This window comes from Oncorhynchus masou, chromosome 31, assembly GCF_036934945.1.
Source record: "Oncorhynchus masou masou isolate Uvic2021 chromosome 31, UVic_Omas_1.1, whole genome shotgun sequence".
Classification (NCBI taxonomy): Eukaryota; Metazoa; Chordata; class Actinopteri; order Salmoniformes; family Salmonidae; genus Oncorhynchus; species Oncorhynchus masou.
The window spans coordinates 27458023-27482216 of NC_088242.1; the positions used below are offsets into that span (position 1 = coordinate 27458023).

A 24194-nucleotide genomic window follows, 5' to 3' on the forward strand; every position below is an offset into this window, starting at 1 on the left:
TCGTTCTCCATTGTTCAGAATATACTGTACCATCTTCAGTCATATGCTTGGGTCAATAGCTTTTGACGAGAGAAAACCAAATATCCACCGAATATCAAATATAAAACACATTTTATCTTAGTAAATAACCTTGTTTATTTGTGTACAGTACTTGCAGTTTATATTGGCTCACTGCCAGCTGCACAAGAAGGGGTGTAGCCAGAAATACTTTGTGGCTGTCCTAGACTGCAAAGATACGTGCAGGGAGTACAAGTCGCAGTGGCGGACGGGTGGACCAAGGGCGCCTTCAACAAAAAAAAACGTTTTGGAATGTTCAGATAGAGATGTCATGAATAGATGCAACATGATTCCTTGGTCTTGTTCTTCAATACATTTATATCTGAAACGTTCGACAACGTTTGGTAACTGAACGTGGCCCAGGGAACAGACAAAACAGAGAAGCGCGACTCGCCCTGAATCCTCAGGCCAGAATCCACCACAGTCCAGCAGTGGTCCTCTGATTTGGCATGCACCTGGAGTAACAGCTGTCAAGCTAGCAACTACCTGAACACTGCAAATACCGCCAGACAGACAAACCGCGGAAGACGAAGAGGAAGTTGGTGGAGGATTGTCAGGGCATGCATATTTTCATCAAGTAGACTCTGTCCACCGTTGTTCAGATTAGGTAAGCAATAGCAGTACTGTCTGTCTTTGCACACACGTGTTACGTAACTGCACTGCAGCAAATGTTTTTATAAACCCGGGTCTTTACAATAATATTGTTAACAGGTGAATTGGCGACAAGGGTCTAGTATCAGCGTACAGCAAACTGGGGGTGTGTCGTGTGGGGATTTGTGTCGTGACGATCGCCTGCACACCAACACGTGCCACGCGAGAGTTGGGTTGGCTACACTAGCAAGCTAACGTTACTTCTCACGCCATAACGTTATCAGAACTACGGGAAAGCAGTGCTCGCCATGCGGGGGCGAATGATACTGTACCGATGTTGTGAAAAACTGACTTTCCGTGCAGGCTGCTATGCTACTTAAAAAACTTGAAGGAAAATATTTGGCCACGTTAACTATTGCCGGCGTTGTGCCGAAAATCTCCACCTGCCAAACCCCCCCCCCCCTTCGCGTGAACGCGCACACTAAATTCTTCCATGCTTCGATTTGCTTGTTATTTGAGATTTCTGTTCTTCCCTCCCTTGTCAGTTTAGCCTACATTTCACTGATCTTAGTGGCAAAAAGCATTTTTATTTTATTTGTGTCCCTTCAAGGCAGCTGTCGATGATCACGTCAGGCGGCATTTCATTATATTTTTTTTCTGTCGATTTGATCGCAGGGGCGGCACTGGTAAAGTGCCCGACCCCCCCCCCCCCCCACACACAATTTTGTAACTAGAGTCAAACACTTTCTGTGGCACACATCAGAGTAAAATATTTTCTGTGGAATAAACTTCACATAGGCAACCATTAATAATGAATGTATGTGTGTTATATTAAAATGTAGGCACGCGATAAACATTTCAGAACACCTATTAGTCGAATAAGACATGGGAGAGATTATGAATTTTGGCAGATTTATTTATAAACTAATACACTTGAAACAAATAACTAAACTGCAAACATTGCTTGTGCCTCCCCTGCGATCAAAACTCCATAAAAAAAACGCAGCCTAACGTGATCATTGACAGCTGCCTTGAAGGACACAATAGTTTTTTAAAAGGCTTTCTGCTATTAAGATCGGTGAAATGTAGGCTAAACTGACAACGGAGTGAAGTGCAGAAATCTCAACTAGTAAGCAAGTCGCAGCAATGAAGAACGCGAATGGGTGGATAATTCTGGCAAGGGGGGAGATTTTCGGCACAACACTGGCACGGTGATACAGCTTCCCAGTGGGAAACAGGCACCTTGATACAAGGGTTAGCCAGAACTGTTCCGATCGGAGATTCAGGCAGGCAGTAAATACATTTTAACCTTTCAGGTTGGAATGTACAGCTGCCGGGCCTGTGCCCGAGCCCCTTTGCCCTCCTATAAATAAGTGCCCTCTCAGCTCATGGATTTTTTTTATTTTTTTTATGAATAGCTTTTTGAGTTAAATGTTTTGTTTATTTTCAATGTTTTAATTTTAAATGTATCGAGTTTCAAATCAAATTAGCTAATTTCGTAAACTCTTGAACCAATGAATATTCCCCGCCCCATGTCCCCAGTATTAACTGGGGGATTCAAGCCTTGAATGCTGATTGGCTGACAGCCATATACCACAGGTATGACAAAACATTTATTTGTACTGCTCTAACTAACTAGTTGGTAACCAGTTTATAATAGCAATAAGGCACCTCAGGGGATTGTGGTATATGGCCAATTTTCCACAGCTAAGGGTTATAGCGTTGCGTCACACCCCCCGTCAGGCCTTATTGCTAAAGTGGCCATTTGCCTACATTTCAGATGTATCTTTCATGTTTATCTCTCACTTATGGACAGAGAAGAGGGCAGATTTACTTTTTTTTAAAGAGGCAGTTGTCAGCAGCCGAACAAACAGCATAACTAGCTAGCAGATAGACCTCATCAATTCACTATCAGCTGATAGCCTCTCTGTTCCTGAAGTCAATTGTCTCCAGTAGTCAAGTTAAAAGGCCTAGCTGGCACTTGCTTGCTAAGAATGTCAGGAGTGAGTGTGTTGCAGAAAATGAGTAGGCCTGTAAATGTTTACATTTTGGCTACAGAGGTGGTTGGTGTGTTTTTAGAGTTATGTATTATGGTGGTGCCGGTTTTTTTTTCTGAAGCGGCTCTGGATATTTTTGGGGAAACGTACCTCAATCTAAAGATGGAAGATGTTGCTGTACCCCTAGTTATACCATTATCCAAAATAATTTAAATGTGGGTGTGGCATTTAGTGAAATGCTAATGAACGTTTCGTGTGGAGTTGTACCTTGTAGGAACTGCAGTCCGTATATAGACATGGAATTTACGGGTGTGATTGAGTGAACCCTGACCGAGCATTCCTACATTCCTGCTGCATTTAAAAAAAAAAATGGTAATGCCTGCAGTAATAATTATATCTTAGTTATAATATAGTTATTTTCAAAATTGTTCCTGTATGCAAAGTAATACTATCATCCACATGGGATGATTTCATTGTTGGATTTGTGATTGATTGAACACAGTTAAACACACTTAGCTAGATTGTCATTGACTCAAAAGCAGCCATCTGTCGGTTTGTCTCTGTGTGTACATTAATATTCACATCTTTGTGTGCGTGTATTTTTTTCTTGTGTTAACCCATCCCAGTACTCATCACACAGACCCCTACCAGTCAACATGGAGGATGAACTGATATTCAGTATGGATGAGGTGGGCAGTGCCCAACGTAACCCACTGCAACAGAGGACCCCTGATCAACGGGCCCCATCTCTAAGCAACGCTTACGATAGCGACGAGGACGACTACTACATCTGTCCAATCACAGACGACCCTGTCAGCCAGGCCGAAGACATCTGTGGCTATTTAAAGAATCTCGTCCACAGCAAGCAGCTGTCTAACTCCCCCAAAAACTCCTTCTCCTACAAGGTGAGCAGCAGTAGTGTAGGTGCAATATTCACACGGTTCAGTACATTCTGAAAGTGCCATGGTGTGCTGGGCAAAAGAGGAGAGGACAAGAGCTGACTTGTTGCTTTGTACTGTTGCTCTATTGTCAGTATGCAAAATGATGCCCCTGCTCTCACTGCTAGAGATGTGGTCAGAACAACTCTGCCTTAGAGAGAGGGCTTTCTCCTTATATCTTTCTCTGCATGTCTGTGTATGTGTGCATCTGCTGTGGCTGAGAGCAGCAGCTCAGCTGCCTCTTGTCTGTGTGCTCTTTTTCTCTCTCAGAACAGTAAGTACCCAAAGAGCGTATCTCCCTTCACATAATGATGTGATATGTAAACATCCCTCTCACAGTGCGACCCTTGTCCTTCTGATCCAGTAGGCCAGCCTGTAGAGTGGGTTTGATGTGAAGGAATTAATAGCCCTTCCTCATCAGCGTTATAGTTATACATACAGAGTTGGGAAGACTGTTAGAGATGTAGAATTTACGGGTCGCAAGGTTGGAACCAAGTTCCAAAACACATTCTACTGTCAATAAGGCCAAGAATTCCGTTTTCATGGAATGTTCAACAACATAGTCAACTAAACTCAATAAGTATTTTTCTCTGCTGCTCATGTATGGTTAAGTTGCTGATATGAAACAGTTAATTTCTCTACTCCACATAGAATGAAACTGAGAAAGAAACTCCACAACAGTCTGTCGGGTTTGGGGCGTTTTCTGACAATGCACGGGTACGTTAATCATCATGTTTCATTTACCCCTCCTTTTGCATCAGTGACTGCCTCCTTCCTCCTCACATTCCAAACATTCATTTACTCTTTAAATCATTTACTCCTTCCTCCTTTCTTTTTCCATTGTACCTGCATGATCGTTTCACTACCCAAGAAATGTGTTTTTTCCTTTAGTTATTAAACAAAAATCTAGATCCTTAATCCACCTAACTGTCATGTTTAATCTCCCCTAACCCATGCAGCAGTCCTCAGGAATCCTATGAAGAGTTAAGCGAATGTAAATGTAATAAGCAGCAAGTAAGCACATTATGATAATGGTTGAAACAAACAGTATTGTTTCTCTTATTCTAAATGTAATTTTCAGCTCCAGTCCAGTAGAAAAGCAGCAACCAGGCATGCTGTTTATACAGTACCATAGTTTACCACTACTATATCATATGTCTGGTGGTCCGGTTTTGTGAGGAGATGGTGTCTCTCATCACAAGGGTACAACTGCACCAGAGACACAGTATATACCATCAACTGGGACGTGTGAAGGGACACGCAAACCTCAAGTGACCAGGGGCTGACGTGCAATATCTGGTGTATGTTTCTCACCAACCAGCAGTGGCCTTCAGCCTGTTAAAAACATGACCTTCATATATCAATGTAAATAGTTCAGGCTAAATATACACCAGCCTAAAATGCCACATGTTTGTGAGTAGGAGGGTGCAACTGTAGGGGAGGTTCAGGTTGCTAACAGGTTTACGTTAATAGCTAATGCCACTTGGACCACTGTTAGTTCTGAGAAAGTGGAGTGCAACAGTCCAGAGTTTTTGGTTGGGGAAACCCCTGGCCCCAAGTGCTGGCTGTGGTTATTAGCTGGTTATTGTGCAATGTAGGGCTCATGGGTGACAGCTAGTGTGACACTTCTTAATCTTCCAGTAGGTCGTTTGTGGTCAGAAAATACTTTTGGCCCTGTGTCATATAATCCTGTCCTGATTGAAGCAACCTTCTCATGATCCTCTGTTGATGTGTGTGTCTGTTGGCCATATCTCTCGCTGTATTGTGTTTTCCTCTATCAATTCAAAAGAGTGATTTGCATGTTCCTCAACACTTCCACAGAACCGGAAAGATTAGCAATCCACCTGTCAGGACACTTAAAGATGGAATCCGCAGTAGGGCAGTAGCCCTACTGTCTGCCCCACCACCAGCGTGGTTGTATTTGTTTGTTGATGAACCGGATGTGAGAAGCGTTACGCAATGTGGTAAATAAAAATGGCAGCACATATTCTGCGTGTGAAATGATGTCGGAGGGGGGAAAAAACTGTTTGTTGTTTACAGTAACTTCTTTGTTGTTGTAATATTGCAAACTGCCGTGGCAGTTTCACCATTAAGGAGTCCAGCTCTAATCCTGCTATCTGGGTTTGTGTGTAGACAATGTATCTGTCTGTTTCATGTATATATCCCCAGTGTCTGACGCTTCCCTTAACATAAGCTGTATTACACAGTGAGTGTGATAGTTACCTAAAATATATGTCATGTTTCCCCATTGTCCCAGGCGGTGTGGAAAAGAGCCATAGAGAAGGCCAAGGCCATGCCTGACCCATGGGCTGAGTTTCACCTGGAAGAAGTCAAGACAGAGCCATGCATACGATACAGGTACATATTCCTGTGTTTGTGTGTCAGTGGGCTTGATCCCTACAGTGTACTAGAGTTTAGAGGTTGACCGATTAATCGGAATGACCGCTTAATTAGGGCCGATTTCAAGTTTTCATAACAATCGGTAATCTACATTTTTGGACACCGATCATAGCCGATTATATTGCACTCCACGAGGAGACTGCGTGGTAGCAAGGAGACAAGTTAAGGTGCTAGCTAGCACTAAACTTATCTTATAAAAAACAATCAATCTTAACATAATCGCTAGTTAACTAGACATGGTTGACGATATTACTAGTTTATCTCGCTTGTCCTGTGTTGCATATAATCGATGTGGTGCCTGTTAATTTATCATTGAATCACAGCCGACTTCGCCAAAGGGTGATTTAACAAGCGCATTTGCGATAAAATGCGTTGCACCAATGTGTACCTAACCATAAACATCAATGCCTTTCTTAAATGTTGTTGATAAATACACACCATCCCCCACCCCTGCCCTTTCTGAAGGTACAGTACATGATATCACTCCATTTCCAATGGCCCTTCCAAGTTTTCTTGGCCAGTGCACAAAGTTCCCTCGTGGCACATATCAGGGCTGCCTGCCCACACCAAAACGCTTCGTTTGAAGCCAAAAGGTGCATTCCGGGGTCAGTCTTTCCAGTATCGCTGCACATCTAAGAATAATGCTATATCGTTGTTCCTGAGACGTTGAACATTTCTCCAGACATTGAGATTACATAGAACTCGCCCAAATTCTCCAGGCAGTGCAGCCATGAGAACAACTAGAGGGATGCCCCCCCCCTTTAGATAATAGGGGTTAGACTTCTGCATTCTCTAACGTGTTTGTTTGTATTACTAATCACCTCTTACTGTATGACAAAGCCCTGCCTAGAGCCAGGTTAGGGGAGAGGTGTGTCTGGGTTGATTTTTAACCCGGTTGTAACCTTACTCTTCCTAAGCCTCTCTGGTCTCTCAGCTATTGGCTTTGTGCCATCTTCCTGTTCCATGCCTCCAATATGACAAACATGGTACACAGAGTTCTGGGCCGAGAAATACGCATGGAAGGGCAGGACAGACTGTGTAAATATTAGCCTTAGCCTCTGGGTCTGCTGTGTGTCTTATCTGTGATTGGCTGACCCACTCTCAGACAAACCAAGCTTTCAATATCAGTGTGCGTGTTTGAAATGTTCCCCTAATTTATTGTGACATGTAACATCAATATCATATTGGTGATAATGGCATTCCAACAGAACAGAGTACAAACCGGCATATTTGTTGAGTTTGTTGTTGGCAAACACACACTCAATTGGTTGACAAGAATTACAGGCTATTACCACAGATCCGAGGATAAGCAGCTCAGGTCCTGGTCAGAACAAATCCATGTACTCTGTTTGTTTCTATTTTCTGTCCTAATCCTGACCCCTTCAGTGTACATAGATCATTGTGGTCGAGGTTACACTTTCTAGTCATCGCCATGTTGGTTACACAAGTCCAGAATTCTGGCCCATATAGAATGGAATAATAATGTTTGATTAATGTTTGGTGAAAGTTATTTGCTTTATCTTTCCTCAGGTACAATGCTATCACGGCAGCATGGTCTCAAGACACAGTGCACATCAAGGTTTCTGGCCAGGTATGCCTCCGCTCCTAAATCATCAGTAATCTATAATTGTATTATTGATCAGAACATATGTATGTGGAATATACAGTGAACAAAAATAGAAATGCAACATGCAAAGTTTTGGTTTCATGAGCTGAAATAAAAGATCCCAGAAATGTTCCATACACACACATTTTATTTCTCAAATGTTGTGCACAAATTTGTTTACATCCTTTTTATTGAGCATTTCTCCTTTGCCAAGATAATCCTTCCACTTGACAGGTGTGGCATATCAAGATACTGATTAAACCGCATGATCATTACATAAGTGTACCTTGTGCTGGGGACAATAAAAGGTCACTCTAAAATGTGCAGTTTTGTTACACAACACAATGCCACAGATGTCTCAAGTTGAGTGAGTGTGCAATTGGCATGCTGACTGCTGGAATGTCCACCAGAGCTGTTGCCAGAGAATTGATTGTTCATTTTTCTACCACAAGTCGCCTCCAACGTTGTTTTAGAGAATTTGACAGTACGTCCAACCGCAGACCACGTGAAACCACGCCAGCCCAGGACCTCCACATCCAGGTTCTTCACCTGCAGGATCGTATGAGACCAGCCACCCAGGACAGCTGATAAAACTGTAGGTTTGCACAACCAAAGAATTTCTCCACAAACTGTCAGAAACCGTCTCAGAGAAACTCCTCTGCATGCTGGTTGTCCTCACCAGGGTCTTGACCTGTCTGCAGTTTGGCATTGTAACCAACTTCAGTGGGCAAATGCCCACCTTCGATGGCCACTGGCACGCTGGAGAAGTGTGCTCTTCACGCCTGAATCCCGGTTACAACTGTACAGGGCAGATGGCAGACAGTATGGCGTTGTGTGGGCGAGTGTTTTGCTGATGTCAATGTTGTGAACAGAGTGCCCCATGGTGGCGGTGTGGTTATGGTATGGTCTAGCATAAGCTATGGACAACAAACACAATTGCGTTTTATCAATGGTGATTTGAATGCTCCGAGATGCCGTGATGAGATCCTGAGGCCCATTGTCGTGCCATTCGTCTGCCACCATCACCTCATGTTCAGCATGATAATGCACGGCCCCATGTCACAAGGATCTGTACACAATTCCATGAAGCTGAAAATGTCCCAGTTCTTTCATGGCCTGTATACTCACTAGACATGTCACCCATTGAGCATGTTTGGGATGCTCTGGATCAACGTGTATGACAGCGTTTTCAAGTTCCGGCCAATATACAGCAACTTCACACAGCCATTGAAGAGGAGTCGGACAACATTCCACAGGCCACAATCAACAACCTGATCAACTCTATGCGAATGAGATGTCGCACTACATGAGGTAAATGGGTGGTCACACCAGATACTGACTGGTTTTGTGTTCGATGCTCAGTTTTTTTTTTTAAGGTATCTGTGACCAACTGATTCAAATCTGTATTTCCAGTCATGTGAAACCAATAGATTAGGGCCTAATACATTTATTTTAATTGACTGATTTCCTTATGAACTGTAACTCTTAGAAATGGTTGCGTTTTTAAATATTTTTGTTCAGTGTAGTGACACTGTTTACTTGAATGTGAACGTTTACAAAAGCTTTGGTGAATTGATTGACTTTCTCGTATGATTGATTTGTAAATTTTGTTTCTCACAGCCTTTTGGACGCGGGGCCATGAGGGAATGCTTCAGAACGTAAGTTTCACTCATTATCTAACCTGTACCCCCGCACATTGACTCGGTACTGGTATATAGCCTCGTTATTATTTGTATTATATTTTTTACTTTATTTAGTAAATATATTTTCTTAATTCTATTTCTTGAGCTGCATTGTTGGTTCAGGGCTTGTAAGTAAGCATTTCACGTTAAGGTCTACTACACCTGTTGTATTCGGCAAAGGTGACAAATACAATTTGATTTGGATTTAATTTGATTATCGTTCAGAATAATTAGTCATGTTTGCCATACAGTCTGAAAAGACGGCACAAGATGCACAGGTCCCCAATTCATGTTCTACAAGTATCGCTCTTAGACTCATTTAGTCCAGTTTAGAGCAATACATAGATATCCAAATGGAACCAAACATTCCATAACTACAACATTCTAATTCACATTTTTTTATGGAATGTGATCACCATTAAACTTGTCATGGCACCCAGTAGAGTTCTCTATCTCAAACTGAGTTTGCTGAACTCTGGTCGAGCCTGACTTTTGCAGCTATAGGCAGCGGGAATATTATTAATATTATGACCTTATTATGATTTGACCTCTTTCTGTGGGAACAGTGTACGGGAGGCAATGAGGCATCCGTCATGTCTAGATCAGACCACTGGCAGTCCATGCCTTCCACAGAATAACATCCCTCTCACAAACACACAGAGGAAATAAGCCCTTGCCCATTAACAAGCCCAAACACTGTTTCTAACCACAAAAAAAAAACATGTTTATGGTTTATCATCAAAAATACACAATGCCCAAAAGATACACAATTTCAAAGCCTTGGGAATATTGTAGGATTTAGTTGGGTAATACCATCTTAGTTTGTTGTCAGTCTGATACACAACTAACATTCTTCAGGGTTTACTTTTTTTAAACGTTCCTTTCATTTTAGTACAGTGCCGTTCTTGTCTTTCAATGCCTCTTTTTCCATATTTCCTTTCCTTCTTCTACAGGAAGAAGCTGTCTAACTTCTCCCATAGTAGTAACTGGAAGTGTGCGTGTAACTATGTGACGAAGCGCTACATGGAGCATGTGGACAGGGATGTGTACTTTGAGGATGTCAGGCTGCAGATGGAGGCCAAACTCTGGGGAGAAGAGTACAACCGCCACAGGCCACCCAAACAGGTATGGATGGAACATTTTAATTAACCAATGAGTCATCCTGTTGATTGATAAATTGATTGATAGGATTGTGGATTTTCCACATTTTAAGTTAAACTAACCACTCCTCCCTCTCTCTCCCCCCAGGTGGACATCATGCAGATGTGTGTGATTGAGATGATGGAGCGTCCAGGTAAACCTCTGTACCACCTGGAACACTACATAGAGGGGAAGTACATCAAATACAACTCCAACTCTGGCTTTGTCAAGGATGACAACATCAGGCTCACTCCACAGGTACAGTGGGTGTTACTACTGTAGATGTATTGTCCAACTCTATGTATAACTCCTGAGCTGCAGAAACCGATTTTTCAATATAATAGATGCGGTAAAGAGGTCAATAGAACTTGATTATGTTTTAAGTTTTTAATTATCCGTGCCAATTCTTAGGTGCCTGCACGCATCTTTCTCATTCTAGTCAGTCAAGTGAGGCACTACATGGTCTAAATAACTCAACAGGCTCATTTGCCTGTTTGTAAAGAAGGGGGGCTGTACATTAATCCTGCTGCTCTGATTGGATAGAGTGATGCTGTATTTCTCTGTTTCGGTCTGATCATTCAGACTGCTGCTGCCTCCTACTATGATATTTGACCTTTTATTGAACTAGGCAAGTCGGTTAAGAACAAATTCTTATTTTCAATGGCGGCTTACCACCGGCCAAACCCGGACGACACTGGGCCAATTGTGCGCTGCCCTATGGGACTCCCAGTCACGGCCGGTTGTGATACAGCCCAGGATCGAAGCAGGGTCTGTATTGACGCCTCTAGCCACTGAGATGCAGGGCCTTAGACCGCTGTGCCACTCGGGAGCCCATAAATGAAATGGTAAAGACGTTGAGGACAGACACGGGTCAGACATGCACACCCCTCCGCTGAGTTTAACCTGCAGCTTGTTTGGTCTATAAAAGTTCATGGAGATGGGTATTTTCTACTTGGGCATATTAAAACATTTAGTTTTTTTTTTGAACACGAGTATCATTCGATCCGACTATCAACTGTCAATTTATGGATATGAGTATGGCCATGTCAGCACACCACTAGCTTGTATGGATGTCAACCCCAATACATGTTTATCATCGTCACCAATCAACTGCATTGTTGTTAAAAATGACTAAACGACCAACGCCAATTTCTGTATGTTAGCTATGCTAGCAGCTTATACGAACGGGAGTTAGCATTTAGCAGTCACTTCTTCTAAACCTGAAAAGGAACAACTTCTAATGTTATGCAGCGGAAACAGCGTCCTTCTTTCCCTCATGGTCTGTGTTCCATTGACCTCTTTACCAAATCTATGCTTTTTCCCCCCTTTGTTCTGTGAACCTGCAACCTTTCCAAATATCTGTAAGCCGCCGTCTTTTTGTCGTCTGCCAGTAAACCTAGTATTTTTCTTTCTGCCAGTAACCCTAGTGTTTTTCTTTCTGCCAGTAAACCTAGTATTTTTCTTTCTGCCAGTAACCCTAGTGTTTTTCTTTCTGCCAGTAACCCTAGTGTTTTTCTTTCTGCCAGTAAACCTAGTATTTTTCTTTCTGCCAGTAAACCTAGTATTTTTCTTTCTGCCAGTAACCCTAGTATTTTTCTTTCTGCCAGTAAACCTAGTATTTTTCTTTCTGCCAGTAAACCTAGTATTTTTCTTTCTGCCAGTAAACCTAGTATTTTTCTTTCTGCCAGTAAACCTAGTATTTTTCTTTCTGCCAGTAAACCTAGTATTTTTCTTTCTGCCAGTAAACCTAGTATTTTTCTTTCTGCCAGTAAACCTAGTGTTTTTTTTTCTGCCAGTAACCCTAGTGTTTTTCTTTCTGCCAGTAACCCTAGTATTTTTCTTTCTGCCAGTAACCCTAGTGTTTTTCTTTCTGCCAGTAACCCTAGTATTTTTCTTTCTGCCAGTAACCCTAGTGTTTTTCTTTCTGCCAGTAACCCTAGTATTTTTCATTCTGCCTGCAGTCATTCAGTCACTTCTCGTTTGAACGTTCGGCCCACCAGCTGATCGTGGTGGACATCCAGGGGGTGGGGGACCTCTACACGGACCCTCAGATCCACACAGAGAGGGGGACAGACTTCGGAGACGGAAACCTGGGTACGGCTTTCTCTCACACAGTCAGTGTTAGCAACACAATGAGGTAGACTGACATTTTGAATTGTGACCCACCTTAGCAAAAGACTTTCAAATAGATTACAACATACATGTGTGTGTTACAGGTGTGCGGGGCATGGCACTGTTCTTCCACTCCCACCTGTGTAATAAGATATGTAAGAGTATGGGGCTCACACCCTTTGACCTCTCCACTGCAGAGAAAAGCCAGCTAGACTGCACCAACACACTGCTGGTGAGACCATAGAAATACAGTGCATTCGGAAAGTATTCAGGCCCCTTCCCTTTTTCAAATTTTGTTACGTTACAACCTTATTCTAAAATGTATTAAATAAATAGTTTTCCTCATTGACACACAATACCCTTAACCTTATTAATACCCTTATTTACATAAGTATACAGACCCATGGCTATGAGTCTCGAAATTGAGATGAGGTGCATCCTGTTTCCTTTGATCATCCTTGAGATGTTTCCACAACTTGATTGGAGTGCAACTGTGCGAAAGGCACACACCTGTCGATATAAGGTTCCACAGTTGACAGTCCATGTCAGAGCAAAAACCAAGCCATGAGGCCAAAGAAATTGTCCGTAGAGCTCAGAGACAGGATTGTGTCGAGGCACGGGTCTGGGGAAGGGTGGCAAAACATTTATGCACATTGAACTTCCAGAAGGACAACCATCTCTGCAGCACTCCACCAATCAGGCCTTTATGGTAGAGTGTCCAGATGAAAGCCACTCCTCAGTAAAAGGCACATGACAGTCCTCTTGGAGTTTGCCAAAAGGCACCTGGACTCTGACCATGAGAAACAAGACTCTCTGGTCTGATGAAACCAAGATTGAACTCTTTGGCCTGAATGCCAAGCATCATGTCTGGAGGAAACCTGGCACCATCCCTACGGTGAAGCATGGTGGTGGCAGCAACATGCTGTGTGGATATTTTTCAGCTGCAGGGACTGGGAGACTAGTCAGGATTGAGGGAAAGATGAACGTCAAAAAGCCAGCCAGAGCCCGGACTTGAACCCAATCGAACATCTCTGGAGAGACCTGAAAATAGCTTCAATTTTCTATTTTGAATAAATTTGCAATCATTTCTAAAAAACTGTTTTTGCTTTGTCATTGAATAAATGTATTCAAAAACAATTTAATAAATTTTTGGAACAAACCTGTAACATAACAAAATGTGGAAAAACTCAAGGGGTCTGAATACTTTCCAAATGCACTGTATAATCATCTTGAAGTAGAATCAAAGGGCATGTGGCTGACACACAGCATCACTTATATTCTAGGTATAGCCACAGTTGTCATATTACCACAGAAATTATATCAGTACATTAGACAGAATACTACCTCACCACAGGCTAAGACCTCGGTCACTGTTTGCAGCTTTTATGCAGCTATTTAGAATGGTAATTTTAGTTATCTTTTAACAATATTTTCAACTCTCTACTCCAATCAGAAGTCGGCCCAGACGGTACTGAGGGGTAGTGAGGAACAGTGTGGTTTCACTCGTTTCCGTACTATATCAGGGGGCCGTGTGCCCCCACTTCTCTCCCACCTGTCGGAGACCTCGTCTGGGGATGACTCTATGAGTGACATAAGTGACTCCATCCCCTGCTCGCCCCTCGCCTTCCCCGGCTCTCCACTAGGACAGCACTTCTCTATGGGCTCCATGGGCAGGTCTCCTCTGGGTAAGAACAGTTTTTAGAGGTTATAGTTCACCCAAATTACAAAAGTATCAAATATTTTGAAGATCTAGAAGGTAATCTGTGGGCCTGTAAAGTCAATGACTCACCATATGGGTTTGTTTTCTTATTTTCAGCTCAGCATTAACATTATGTTCCAAATAGCATGCCTAAATCCCCATAAAACTGACTTCAAAACAGTTCTATTTGGTACCCGAGGCTAGAGTGCTCTGTTTGAGATATAGTTGAACTACTTCAACTTGATTTAAAAATATATAATAATTATCAGCCATTAAACATTTTAATCTAACGTCTGGTTTCTCACCCTCAGGTTGGTCTTTCATAAATGAGATGGATGAACGGGAGAAACACAACCGCAGCCACAGCCCAGAACACAAGGTCAGTCAAGGCTTTGTTGATATGACTCTGGTGATTCTGATCACAAGAATGACATTAGTTATGGTTGGTTGGCATGTACTGAGGGCTGTGTTTTTTATTTTTCTTCTTCTTCCTGTAGGACTCCGAGAATGGAGGAGACAGTGGTTGTCCAAGTGAGAGGAGGAGTGAAGGGGACCCAACCGACCATGCTGATGGGGTACATCTTCTCCACACCAACACTTGGTCTTAGTTTCCATAAAGCATTTATGATGGACAGGCTCACTATCAATTGCTGTAATGGTCAACTGCTGTTATTGTTCATGTTTGCTCACCATGACATGGATTCTTTCTTGACTCACCAGCATTTAAAGCTGTTCAACTATTACCCTTTGTATAGCTATGTTAGTGTGAACCTGGCCCTCTCTTTAGCTCTGTTTATGGCCTCTTAGCAGTAGATTTTATACTGTATGATGTCACCATGTAGGCCCGCCCCCACCGCTACAACAGATACTACTCTGAGTCGGACGAGGACAGTGTGAGACGGGTAAACAAAAATAACGATGTCTAATCTTCCATCACCACCATAATCAACAAAGTCGCCATAATCAAATAATCCTGTCCTCATCCCTCTGTGTCACCCACTATCCCCTTGCTCACTAGTGTAGTGTTCCTGCTATCTAATCTTTGCCTTCATCCATGAGCTAACTGAGTTCTTGCTGCTGTCTGTCTCCTTACTAGAGAAAGGTTCCCAGCAGATCTTCCCCTAACCCAAACTTAAACTCTCCTGCCATAAACACCCCCAACAGCCAACCGGTGATTCCCTGCCCTCTGCATGAAGGCCTCTAACACAGGCCTCTCCCTCTAGTGTGGAGCAGCTGTTGATTTGAAACTTGCTTGTTTTCTAATGACACATGCTTAGTATTGGCAAAAGTTTGAGTGCACCCAAAAAACTGCATGCAAACTTGTTGAAACACAACAGAGAAATCACCAGCAGCCCTGTGTTTTAGTCTAATTCCTTGTTTGGCCTGCACATGTCAACATGTCTACCTGCCCCAACACTTATCAAATCACCTAACCAATCAATCAGTCTAACTGCCTGTTCACCAGAATCATGTTCCGCCTCTTAGTGCATGCCTGGAGTGTGAAATATGATTTGCATTAGTGCTTGAGTTGTTGTTACTTTGAACAAGCAATGCTATAGATACAGTGCTTCATTGTCAATTTCCTAAGCTCTGTGTGTCTGTGTCCAGCTGACAGATGATAAATGGAGTGTCTACCACTCGTCTCGTTCTCACGTCCACCGGCCATCCTGTGTTGCTGTGGAGATGGAAAGACTTGACTCGCTGATCCTGGAGAGGAAGATTGGCAAGTCCATCCTGGGGAAGGTGAGTGGCGCGTACGCACGTGCACACACACCCGCTCACCCACCCACACACTAAAAACACACACTATCTCCTGGACTCTTCCCCCAGGTGCACCTGGCGATGGTGCATTACCACGAGGCTGGTCGGTTCTGTGACAAGGAGGAGCAGTGGGACCAGGACTCAGCCATGTACCACCTGGAGAGAGCCGCCATGTGTGGGGAACTAGCGGCTATCGTTGCCCTGGGACAGTGTTACCTACAGCTGCCACACCATATACTGTCAGAGATGGAGCTAGAGGTATTTAATCAAATCAAATTGTATTAGTCACATGCGCCGAATACAACAGGTGTAGTAGACCTTACAGCGAAATGCTTACTTATGAGCCCCTAACCAACAATCCAGTTTAAAAAAATTCAGATAAGAATAACAGATAAAAGTAAAAAGTAATTAAAGAGCAGCAGTGAAATAACAATAACGAGACTATATACAGGGGGGTGCTGATACAATGTGCAGGGGCACCGGTTATTTCAGGTAGTATGTACATGTAGGTAGAGTTATTAAAGTGATCATGCATAGATGACAACAGAGAGTAGCAGTGTTGGGGAGGGGGCACTGAAAATAGTCTGGGTAGCCAATTGAGTCTAATGGCTTGGGGGTAGAAGCTGTTTAGAAGCCTCTTGGACCTAGACTTGGTGCTCTGGTACCGCTTGCCGTGTGGTAGCAGAAGGAACAGTCTATGACTAGGGTGGCTGGAGTCTTTAACTATTTTTATGGCCTTCTGTTGACACCGCCTGGTAGAGAGGTGCTGGACAGCAGGAAGCTTGGCCCCGGTGATGTACTGGGCCGTTCGCACTACCCTCTGTAGTGCCTTGCGGTCGGAGGCCGAGCAGTTGCCATACCAGACAGTGATGCAACCAGTTAGGATGCTCTCGATGGTACAGCAGTAGAAACTCTAAAGACCCATGCCAAATCTTTTCAGTCTCCTGAGAGGGAATAGGTTTTGTGGTTCTCTCTTCACAACTGTCTTGGTGTGTTTGGACCATTCTAGTTTGTTGGTGACGTGGACACCAAGGAAGTTGATGCTCTCAACCTGCTGCGCTGTAGCCCCGTCGATGAGAATGGGGGCGTGCTCGGTCCTCTTTTTCCTGTAGTCCACAATCATCTCCTTTGTCTTGATTACTTTGAGGGAGAGGTTGTTGTCCTGGCAACACACGGCCAGGTCTCTAACCTCCTCCCTATAGGCTGTCTCGTTGTTGTCGTTGATCAGGCCTACCACTGTTGTGTCATCGGCAAATTTAATGATGGTGTTGGAGTCGTGCCTCGCCATGCAGTCATGAGTGAACAGGGAGTACAGGAGGGGACTGAGCACGCACCCCTGAGGGGCCCCTGTGTTGAGGATCAGCGTAGCGGATGTGTTGTTACCTACCCTTACCACCTGAGGGCAGCCCGTTATGAAGTCCAGGATCCAGTTGCAGAGGGTGGTTGTTTAGTCCCAGCTTATTGATGAGCTTTGAGGGCAGTATGATATTAAAATCTGAGCTGTCGTCAATGAGTAGCATTCTCACGTAGGTGTTCCTTCTGTCCAGGTGGGAAGTGTTGAGTGCAATGGAGATTGCATCATCTGTGGATCTTTTGGGGCGGTATGCAAATTGGAGTGGGTCTAGGGTTTCTGGGATGATGGTGTTGATGTGAGCCATGAACAGCCTTTCAAAGCACTTCATGGCTACAGACGTGAGTGCTACGGGTCAGTAGTCGTTTAGGCAGGTTACCTTGGTGTTCTTGGGCACAGGGACTATGGTGGTCTGCTTAAAACATGTTGGTATTACAGACTCAGACAGGGATAGGTTGAAAATGTCAGTGAAGACACTTGCCAGTTGGTCAGCGCATGCTTGCAGTACACGTCCTGGTAATCTGTCTGGCCCTTGTGAATGTTGACCTGTTTAAAGGTCTTACTCACATCGGCTTTGGAGAGCGTGCTCACACGGTCTTCCGGAACAGCTGGTGCTCTCATGCATGTTTCAGTGTTATTTGAGTCTAAGCGAGCTAGAAGTAGTTTAGCTCGTCTGGTAGGCTTGTGTCACTGGGCAGCTCTTGGCTATGCTTCCCTTTGTAGTCTAATAGTTTGCAAGCCCTGCCACATCCGATGAGCATCAGAGCCGGTGTAGTACGAATCGATCTTAGTCCTGTATTGACGCTTTGCCCGCTCAGTGCGGATGCTGTCTGGTTGGGGTATGTACGTACGGTCACTGTGGGGCCGACATCAATGCACTTATTGATGAAGGCAATGACTAATACTCCTCAATGCCATCGGAGGAATCCCTGAACATATTCCAGTCTGTGCTAGCAAAACAGTCCCGTAGCTTCTTAGCATCTGCTTCATCTGACCACTTTCTTTTATTGATATAGTCACCGGCGCTTCCTGCTTTAATTTTTGCTTGTAAGCAGGAATCAAGAGGATATAATTATGGTCAGATTTGCCAAATGGAGTGCGAGGGAGAGCTTTGTATGCATCTCTGTGTGTGGAGTGAAGGTGGTCCAGAGCTATTTTTCCCTCTGGTTGCACATTTAACATGCTGATAGAAATTTGGTAAAACGGATTTAAGTTTCCCTGCATTAAAGTCCCCAGCTACTAGGAGTGCCGCCTCTGGGTGAACGTTTTCATGTTTGCTTATGGGGGAATACAGCTCATTCAATGCTGTCTTAGTGCCAGCCTCTGACTGTGGCAGTATGTAAACAGCTACAAAGAATAAAGATAAACTCTCTCGTTAGGTAGTGTGGTCTACAGCTTATCATGAGAAACTCTACCTCAGGCGAACAATGGCTTGAGGCTTAGATATCGTGTACCAGCTGTTGTTTACAAAAATACATAGACCTCGGCCCCATGTCTTACCAGGTGTCGCTGTTCTAGCCTGCCGGTACATTGTATAACCAGCCAGCAGTAGGTTGATGTTGTCGTCATTCAGCCACGACTCCGTGAAGCATAAGATGTTAGTTTTTTTACAGTGCATTTGGAAAGGATTCAGACCCCTTGACTTAAAAAAATATATATACATTACAGCCTTATTCTAAAATGTATTAGATTGTTATTTTCCCCCATCAAACTACACACAATACCCCATAATAATACATTTATAAAAAACTGAAATATCACATTTACATAAGTATTCAGACCCTTTACTCAGTACTTTGTTGAAGCACTTTTGGCAGTGATTACAGCCTTGAGTCTTCTTGGGTATGACGCTACAAGCACGGCACACCTGTATTTGGGGAGTTTCTCTCGTTCTCTGTAGATCCTCTCAAGCTCTGTCAGGTTGGATGGGGTGTGTCGCTGCACAGCTGTTTTCAGGTCTCTCCAGAGATGTTCGATTGGGTTAAAGTCCGGGCTCTGGCTGGGCCACTCAAGGACATTCAGAGACTTGTCCCGAAGCTACTCCTGCGTTGTCTTGGCTGTGTGCTTAGGCTCGTTGTCCTGTTGGAAGGTGAATCTCTACCCCAGTCTGAGGTCCTTAGCGCTCTGGAGCAGGTGTTCATCTCTCTGTACTTTTCTCTGTTTCTTTCCCTCGATCCTGACGAGTCTCCCAGTCCCTTCTGCTGAAAAACATCCCCACAGCGTGATGCTACCACCATGCTTCACCATAGGGATGGTACCAGATTTCCTCCAGGCCTGACACTTGACATTTAGGCTAACTGTGTTCTTGGACCTTCAATGCTGCAGAAATGTGCCTCGACACAATCCTGTCTCAGAGCACTATGGACAATCCTTTACGAGATCATGGCTTGGTTTTTGCTCTGACATGCACTGTCAACTGTGGGACCTTATATAGACATGTGTGTGCCTTTCCAAATCATATACAATCAATTGAAATTACCACAGGTGGACTCAAATCAAGTTGTAAATGACTTTGTCATTATGGGGTATTGTGTGTGTAGATTGAGGATTTGTATTTTTTAAATCCATTTTAGAACAAGGCAGTAACATAACAATGTGTATTAGAGAGGTGTCTTTTGAATCTCTCTTTGTTATTACATGGCTATATGTTGCTGTCTTGTCATCAGGACAACTCAGGGAGCCGTATGAAGGGCTTTAAGTTCCTTCTGCAGGCTGCTGAGGCAGGACACAGATCCTGCATGATCCTGGTGGCCAGGGCCTTCGACACCGGCATCAACCTCTCACCAGACAGGTCAGAGACTGGTGGAACATATCAGATACAGTATCAACTTGTGATGGGCTGTGTCTAAAATGGCACCATATTTATTGATTAGCCTACATGGTGATATCTACCTAGAGATATGAGAAAGATTAAATTGATCAGGACTGTGAAATGGATATTATAAAAACTATTATAAGCCTTCTCTGTGGTTCTCAGGTCCCAGGACTGGAAGGAGGCGATGAGATGGTACAACTGTGCCCTGAACATGACAGACTATGATGAGGGGGGCGAGTTTGACGGCATGCAGGACGAGCCTTGCTACCAGCTGCTGGCCAGAGAGGCTGAGATGTACCAGGAGGGGGGCCACAGCCTGGACCCAGACCCACAGAGAGCAGGTAAGATACAGCAGAGAGAACCACACCTGAGCTTAGAACCTAGAACTATTAGCCAACAGTACTAACTCGTGCCTTCAGTGTGATAACCTTTGTTGTACTTACAGTAACGAACCAAAGTCTCTCTCTCTCCTGTGCAGGTGATCTGTTCACAGAGGCAGCAGACTCAGCCATGGAGGCGATGAAGGGCCGACTGGCCAACCAGTACTATATGAAAGCAGAGGAGGCCTGGGGCATGATGGAGGAAGAGGAGTAGGAGACGGGCTGGCACTCTGCAAGGCCAAAGGAATCAGCTAAAGCAGAAACAAGCTGGCACCCAGGATAATGTTGTGATGGATTTTCCTCCTTAATGGTTTAAAGTTTACAGACACATTCACTGTGTGATTTCCAAAATGCTGTGTGATTGTTTGATCTGTATATGACATTTTATGCAGCCGTCCTCTAGCCTAGCTATCTTTCTTGGTGCTTCAGAGGGAATTATGTCTGGTCCTTGCCTTGTACATTTTTCCTCTTTTCTATTCCTGTCCCCCATTGCCCTTTGGACTAATGAATATGGTTGCATTTCAGAGGCAATTTACCTAACTAAAAATAAGCCATTTCAAACTAGAAAAGTACACTTCCTAAAAAAGAATGTGGTTGCTAGCTTAAAGGGATATTTTAGGATTTTTTCAATGAGGCCCTTCATCTACTTCCCCAGAGTCAGATGCACTTGTGGATACCATTTTTATGTCTTTGTGTCCAGTAAGAAGGATGTTGGAGGTAGTTTTGTGTGCCAATGCTCCCTAGCATTAGCACAATGACAAAGTCTATGGGTATCTGCTAGCATGCTAGTAGATACCCATAGACTTAGTCATTGTGTTAAAGTTAGCAGTGTTAATATTTGTAGCTGAAATTGTTACAGATAATTAGCATTGTAAGTGTCTACCATTGTGTTCTTACGGTTGGCATTGAATTCATGATAGTTTATACAAATTAATTGAAGTTGGGATAGCCTAAATATTTTGAAGTTGGTATTGTAGTTTATTCCATGGGTCTCATTCAAACCCATGTTAATATATGGTAATGTGAAATGGTTATAGTATAAAAAAAATCTGAATGCAAGCACACCAAGTTGATTTCAAAGTCTGGTTGGAGTTGATAGCTAAGCATCCCGACACTGTACAGCATCCCTTTCTCAAGGCGTGCTTCAGTTCGGCTGGCCCTTAGCCAAACTTGGCTAGCCAAACTATACTAGTGTGCTCACATACACCCTTAAAACACATTCGCTCGAAAAACAGAACGAAAAGCCCCAATAGTACTGTTTGTCCATTTTGAGATGAAGTAGCAAGTTTACACTTCTTCAGAATAGTTAGAAATAATCTAAGATAACTCACGAAATGTCATTCATTTTGATGTTTTTGCCTAGGAGATCTTAGATCCGCAATTGTACATCTAACTAGGATGTTTGGTGCAATATTATTTTATGAAAACGAGTCATGTCTCGTTGAATGACAGACATTATGGAAGAATCCCTACTGTTGACCTACAGTAGACTTCGTTCGGCTCCAAACTTCGGCTTGCCTCCAGAAAGAAATGTGTGCCCGAACAGCCGGGAAAAAAACTAATCGAAGTCCGAAACGTCACTAAACTCTACCAAACTGTTTCGGCTGGAAAGTGTGCAGATGCCTTTTAAAAATACGGTGACAATTTCAGAAATGAAACTGTTACTGCAAGTTCAGGTGAACACAAAACAACTCAAATATATGAAAATGTCTATACATTTCAGCTATTTCAAAAACATTGCTCTGCTATTAGTATTTTTACTGTATAAATGTTGGGCTCAACAAGAAAATTCTGCTTACACTGCCTTGCTTAGAGGGGGGCAACGGTCGGCCGAGTGTCGTGTGCGACCTTCGGAGGTAGCGTTCGAGACGTGAGAAATGTGCAAGTTTACATTACGATTATGTCTCTCGAGAATCCCTCAATTCTCCTTAATACTCTTCAATGAGAATAGACCCTTAAACGGTTCAAGAGGAGATGCGTTTTGACTTTGAACTAAAAGGGCCATTAACTAAAAGGTAATGGTCCTTTTATTGCCATTAAATGCATTGGAGATCATGTAAAAACAAAAAAAACAAAAATGTAGTTCAAAAAGTATAAATGCTCTAAAATGAATACATTCTCAAGCAATCTAAGTTTGGGCTGGTTGTATGTTGTTAAAGTTTTGAGTTCATAACTTAAATCGTTTAAGCTCTAGCGCGGGCGGAAGATATCCAATAATAAGAATGCATATTACATTTTAAGAAATCTAGAGTGGTCGTGCCTTCAGCAAGCACATTAATTAATGTTTGATTCATGAAATAAAAATTTCTTGAACAAATGTTGTTTACTTTGTTGGTTTTGCCTAACACTTTTGTAATAGAGGGCACTTGTTGCATTGTTTGCATACTTGTGTATATGAATGCATGGAAGTAGCTATATGTAAATGTCTTGACTTTGGAATAAATATGATTTTATTGCATTTTAATGTTTATTTATTTATATATATATTTACACACAGTGCCTTCGGTGAGTATTCCGACCCCATCACCTTTTCCAAATTTTGTTAGGTTACAGCCTTATTCTAAAATTTAGTAAATGTTTATTTTTCCCCAATCTACACACAATACCCTGTCATGACGTGGCCCTCTGGGTATAGCGAGTACCCTCCCCCTCTATCTCACCACCTCTCTCTTTCCCCTACACCCAGGCTCTTATCTCAGGTTGTAAATTCCTAGAGAAGACTCTCCTGAGGGCCAGGCAGTATAGAGAGAGTTTCACAGTAGAACAAAGGAACTTCTTCTACATCACAGAACTTGAGAACTGAACAATCTCCATGTTTTGGAGAATGTGTAAACAGTCGGTCTGTTTTGTTTAATGTTTGACCTCACGAGAGACAATACAACCACATTACCATAACTCTGTTTATACAAGAGCCTCCGTTATGAGGTTTGAGTCTAATTATTGGATTAAATGAACGAGTAAAGATGAAACTATTTGTGAAATTATGTAAAGTGATTTTAAACTGTTTAATGAAAGAAAATCTAATTCCCTTTAAAGTTGAACTAAGTCATTGGCCCGCCCCATGAGTACAGCCATTGATCTGGCTCATGGGACAGCCCTTTTTACTGTTCCGAATAAAACCCCCACCTGGAGATATCCTCTTCAGACCATGTCTACCTCGGTCAGCTGAGGGAGCTAAGGTTGTGTAGAGACCACAAGAATCTCAGTATAAGCTAAGGTTGTAATGGTTGTTGAAACACTGAGACTATCGATTCCGACAGAATAAGAGCAACTCTTCGATACTAATTACTAGTCTGCAGCTAGGAATTATGTACCATTGAATGCGAAGACCGACAACCGCCGAAACATCTATCCTATAAGAACATTTCTGAATTGGACTCTGAAGTAACCATTCTAACCACGAAAGACTCATTGGAAGCAGATGGAGAGACAAGCAGATGAACTTTCCAACAGAGATCACGACAACACACTGAGCGTAAATATATATATTGATTGCAATTATTCCAGAATGAGTGAGCGTTCATATGCAAAGGATTAGCATTTCAATCAATATAATTATCAACTGTGTAGTGACTTTTGTCTTTTGCGCCCTTCTCAGTCCACACCCACTTCTTTTTGTCTACCAAGTCATCATATCGGCTTAGCCCACTAGTGAAACTCCCCTA

General features: G+C 43.0%; 1 protein-coding gene across 5 annotated transcripts; it reads left to right on the forward strand.

The window, feature by feature from the left end:
* Positions 1–215: 215 nt before the first annotated feature.
* LOC135523719 (eukaryotic elongation factor 2 kinase-like) lies at positions 216–22987 on the forward strand. 5 transcript variants are annotated; one of them, XM_064950560.1, is made up of 19 exons: positions 216–664; positions 3272–3550; positions 4235–4300; positions 5841–5941; positions 7514–7574; positions 9210–9247; positions 10225–10396; positions 10520–10669; positions 12373–12505; positions 12628–12755; positions 13980–14208; positions 14534–14601; positions 14720–14797; positions 15065–15124; positions 15831–15965; positions 16053–16241; positions 20001–20125; positions 20312–20490; positions 20628–22987. In XM_064950560.1, the coding sequence occupies exons 2-19, from the start codon at positions 3302–3304 to the stop codon at positions 20741–20743; spliced, it is 2277 nt and encodes a 758-aa protein (XP_064806632.1). In that variant the 5' UTR covers positions 216–664; positions 3272–3301; the 3' UTR covers positions 20744–22987. The 5 variants fall into 5 exon arrangements, with proteins under 5 accessions (XP_064806632.1, XP_064806631.1, XP_064806633.1 ...); XM_064950559.1 differs by having other exon boundaries at positions 217–664; positions 13977–14208; XM_064950561.1 differs by lacking the exon at positions 15065–15124 and having other exon boundaries at positions 217–664; positions 13977–14208.
* Positions 22988–24194: the final 1207 nt, after the last annotated feature.

Excerpts from the sequence above, each read along its gene's own strand:
- LOC135523719 (XM_064950559.1), top strand. The coding sequence starts at position 3,302 with ATGGAGGATGAACTGATATTCAGTATGGATGAGGTGGGCAGTGCCCAA. Across the intron at positions 4,301-5,840 it reads CGTTTTCTGACAATGCACGG|GCGGTGTGGAAAAGAGCCAT; the intron begins GTACGTTAATCA and ends CCATTGTCCCAG. Across the intron at positions 14,602-14,719 it reads GCCACAGCCCAGAACACAAG|GACTCCGAGAATGGAGGAGA; the intron begins GTCAGTCAAGGC and ends TTCTTCCTGTAG.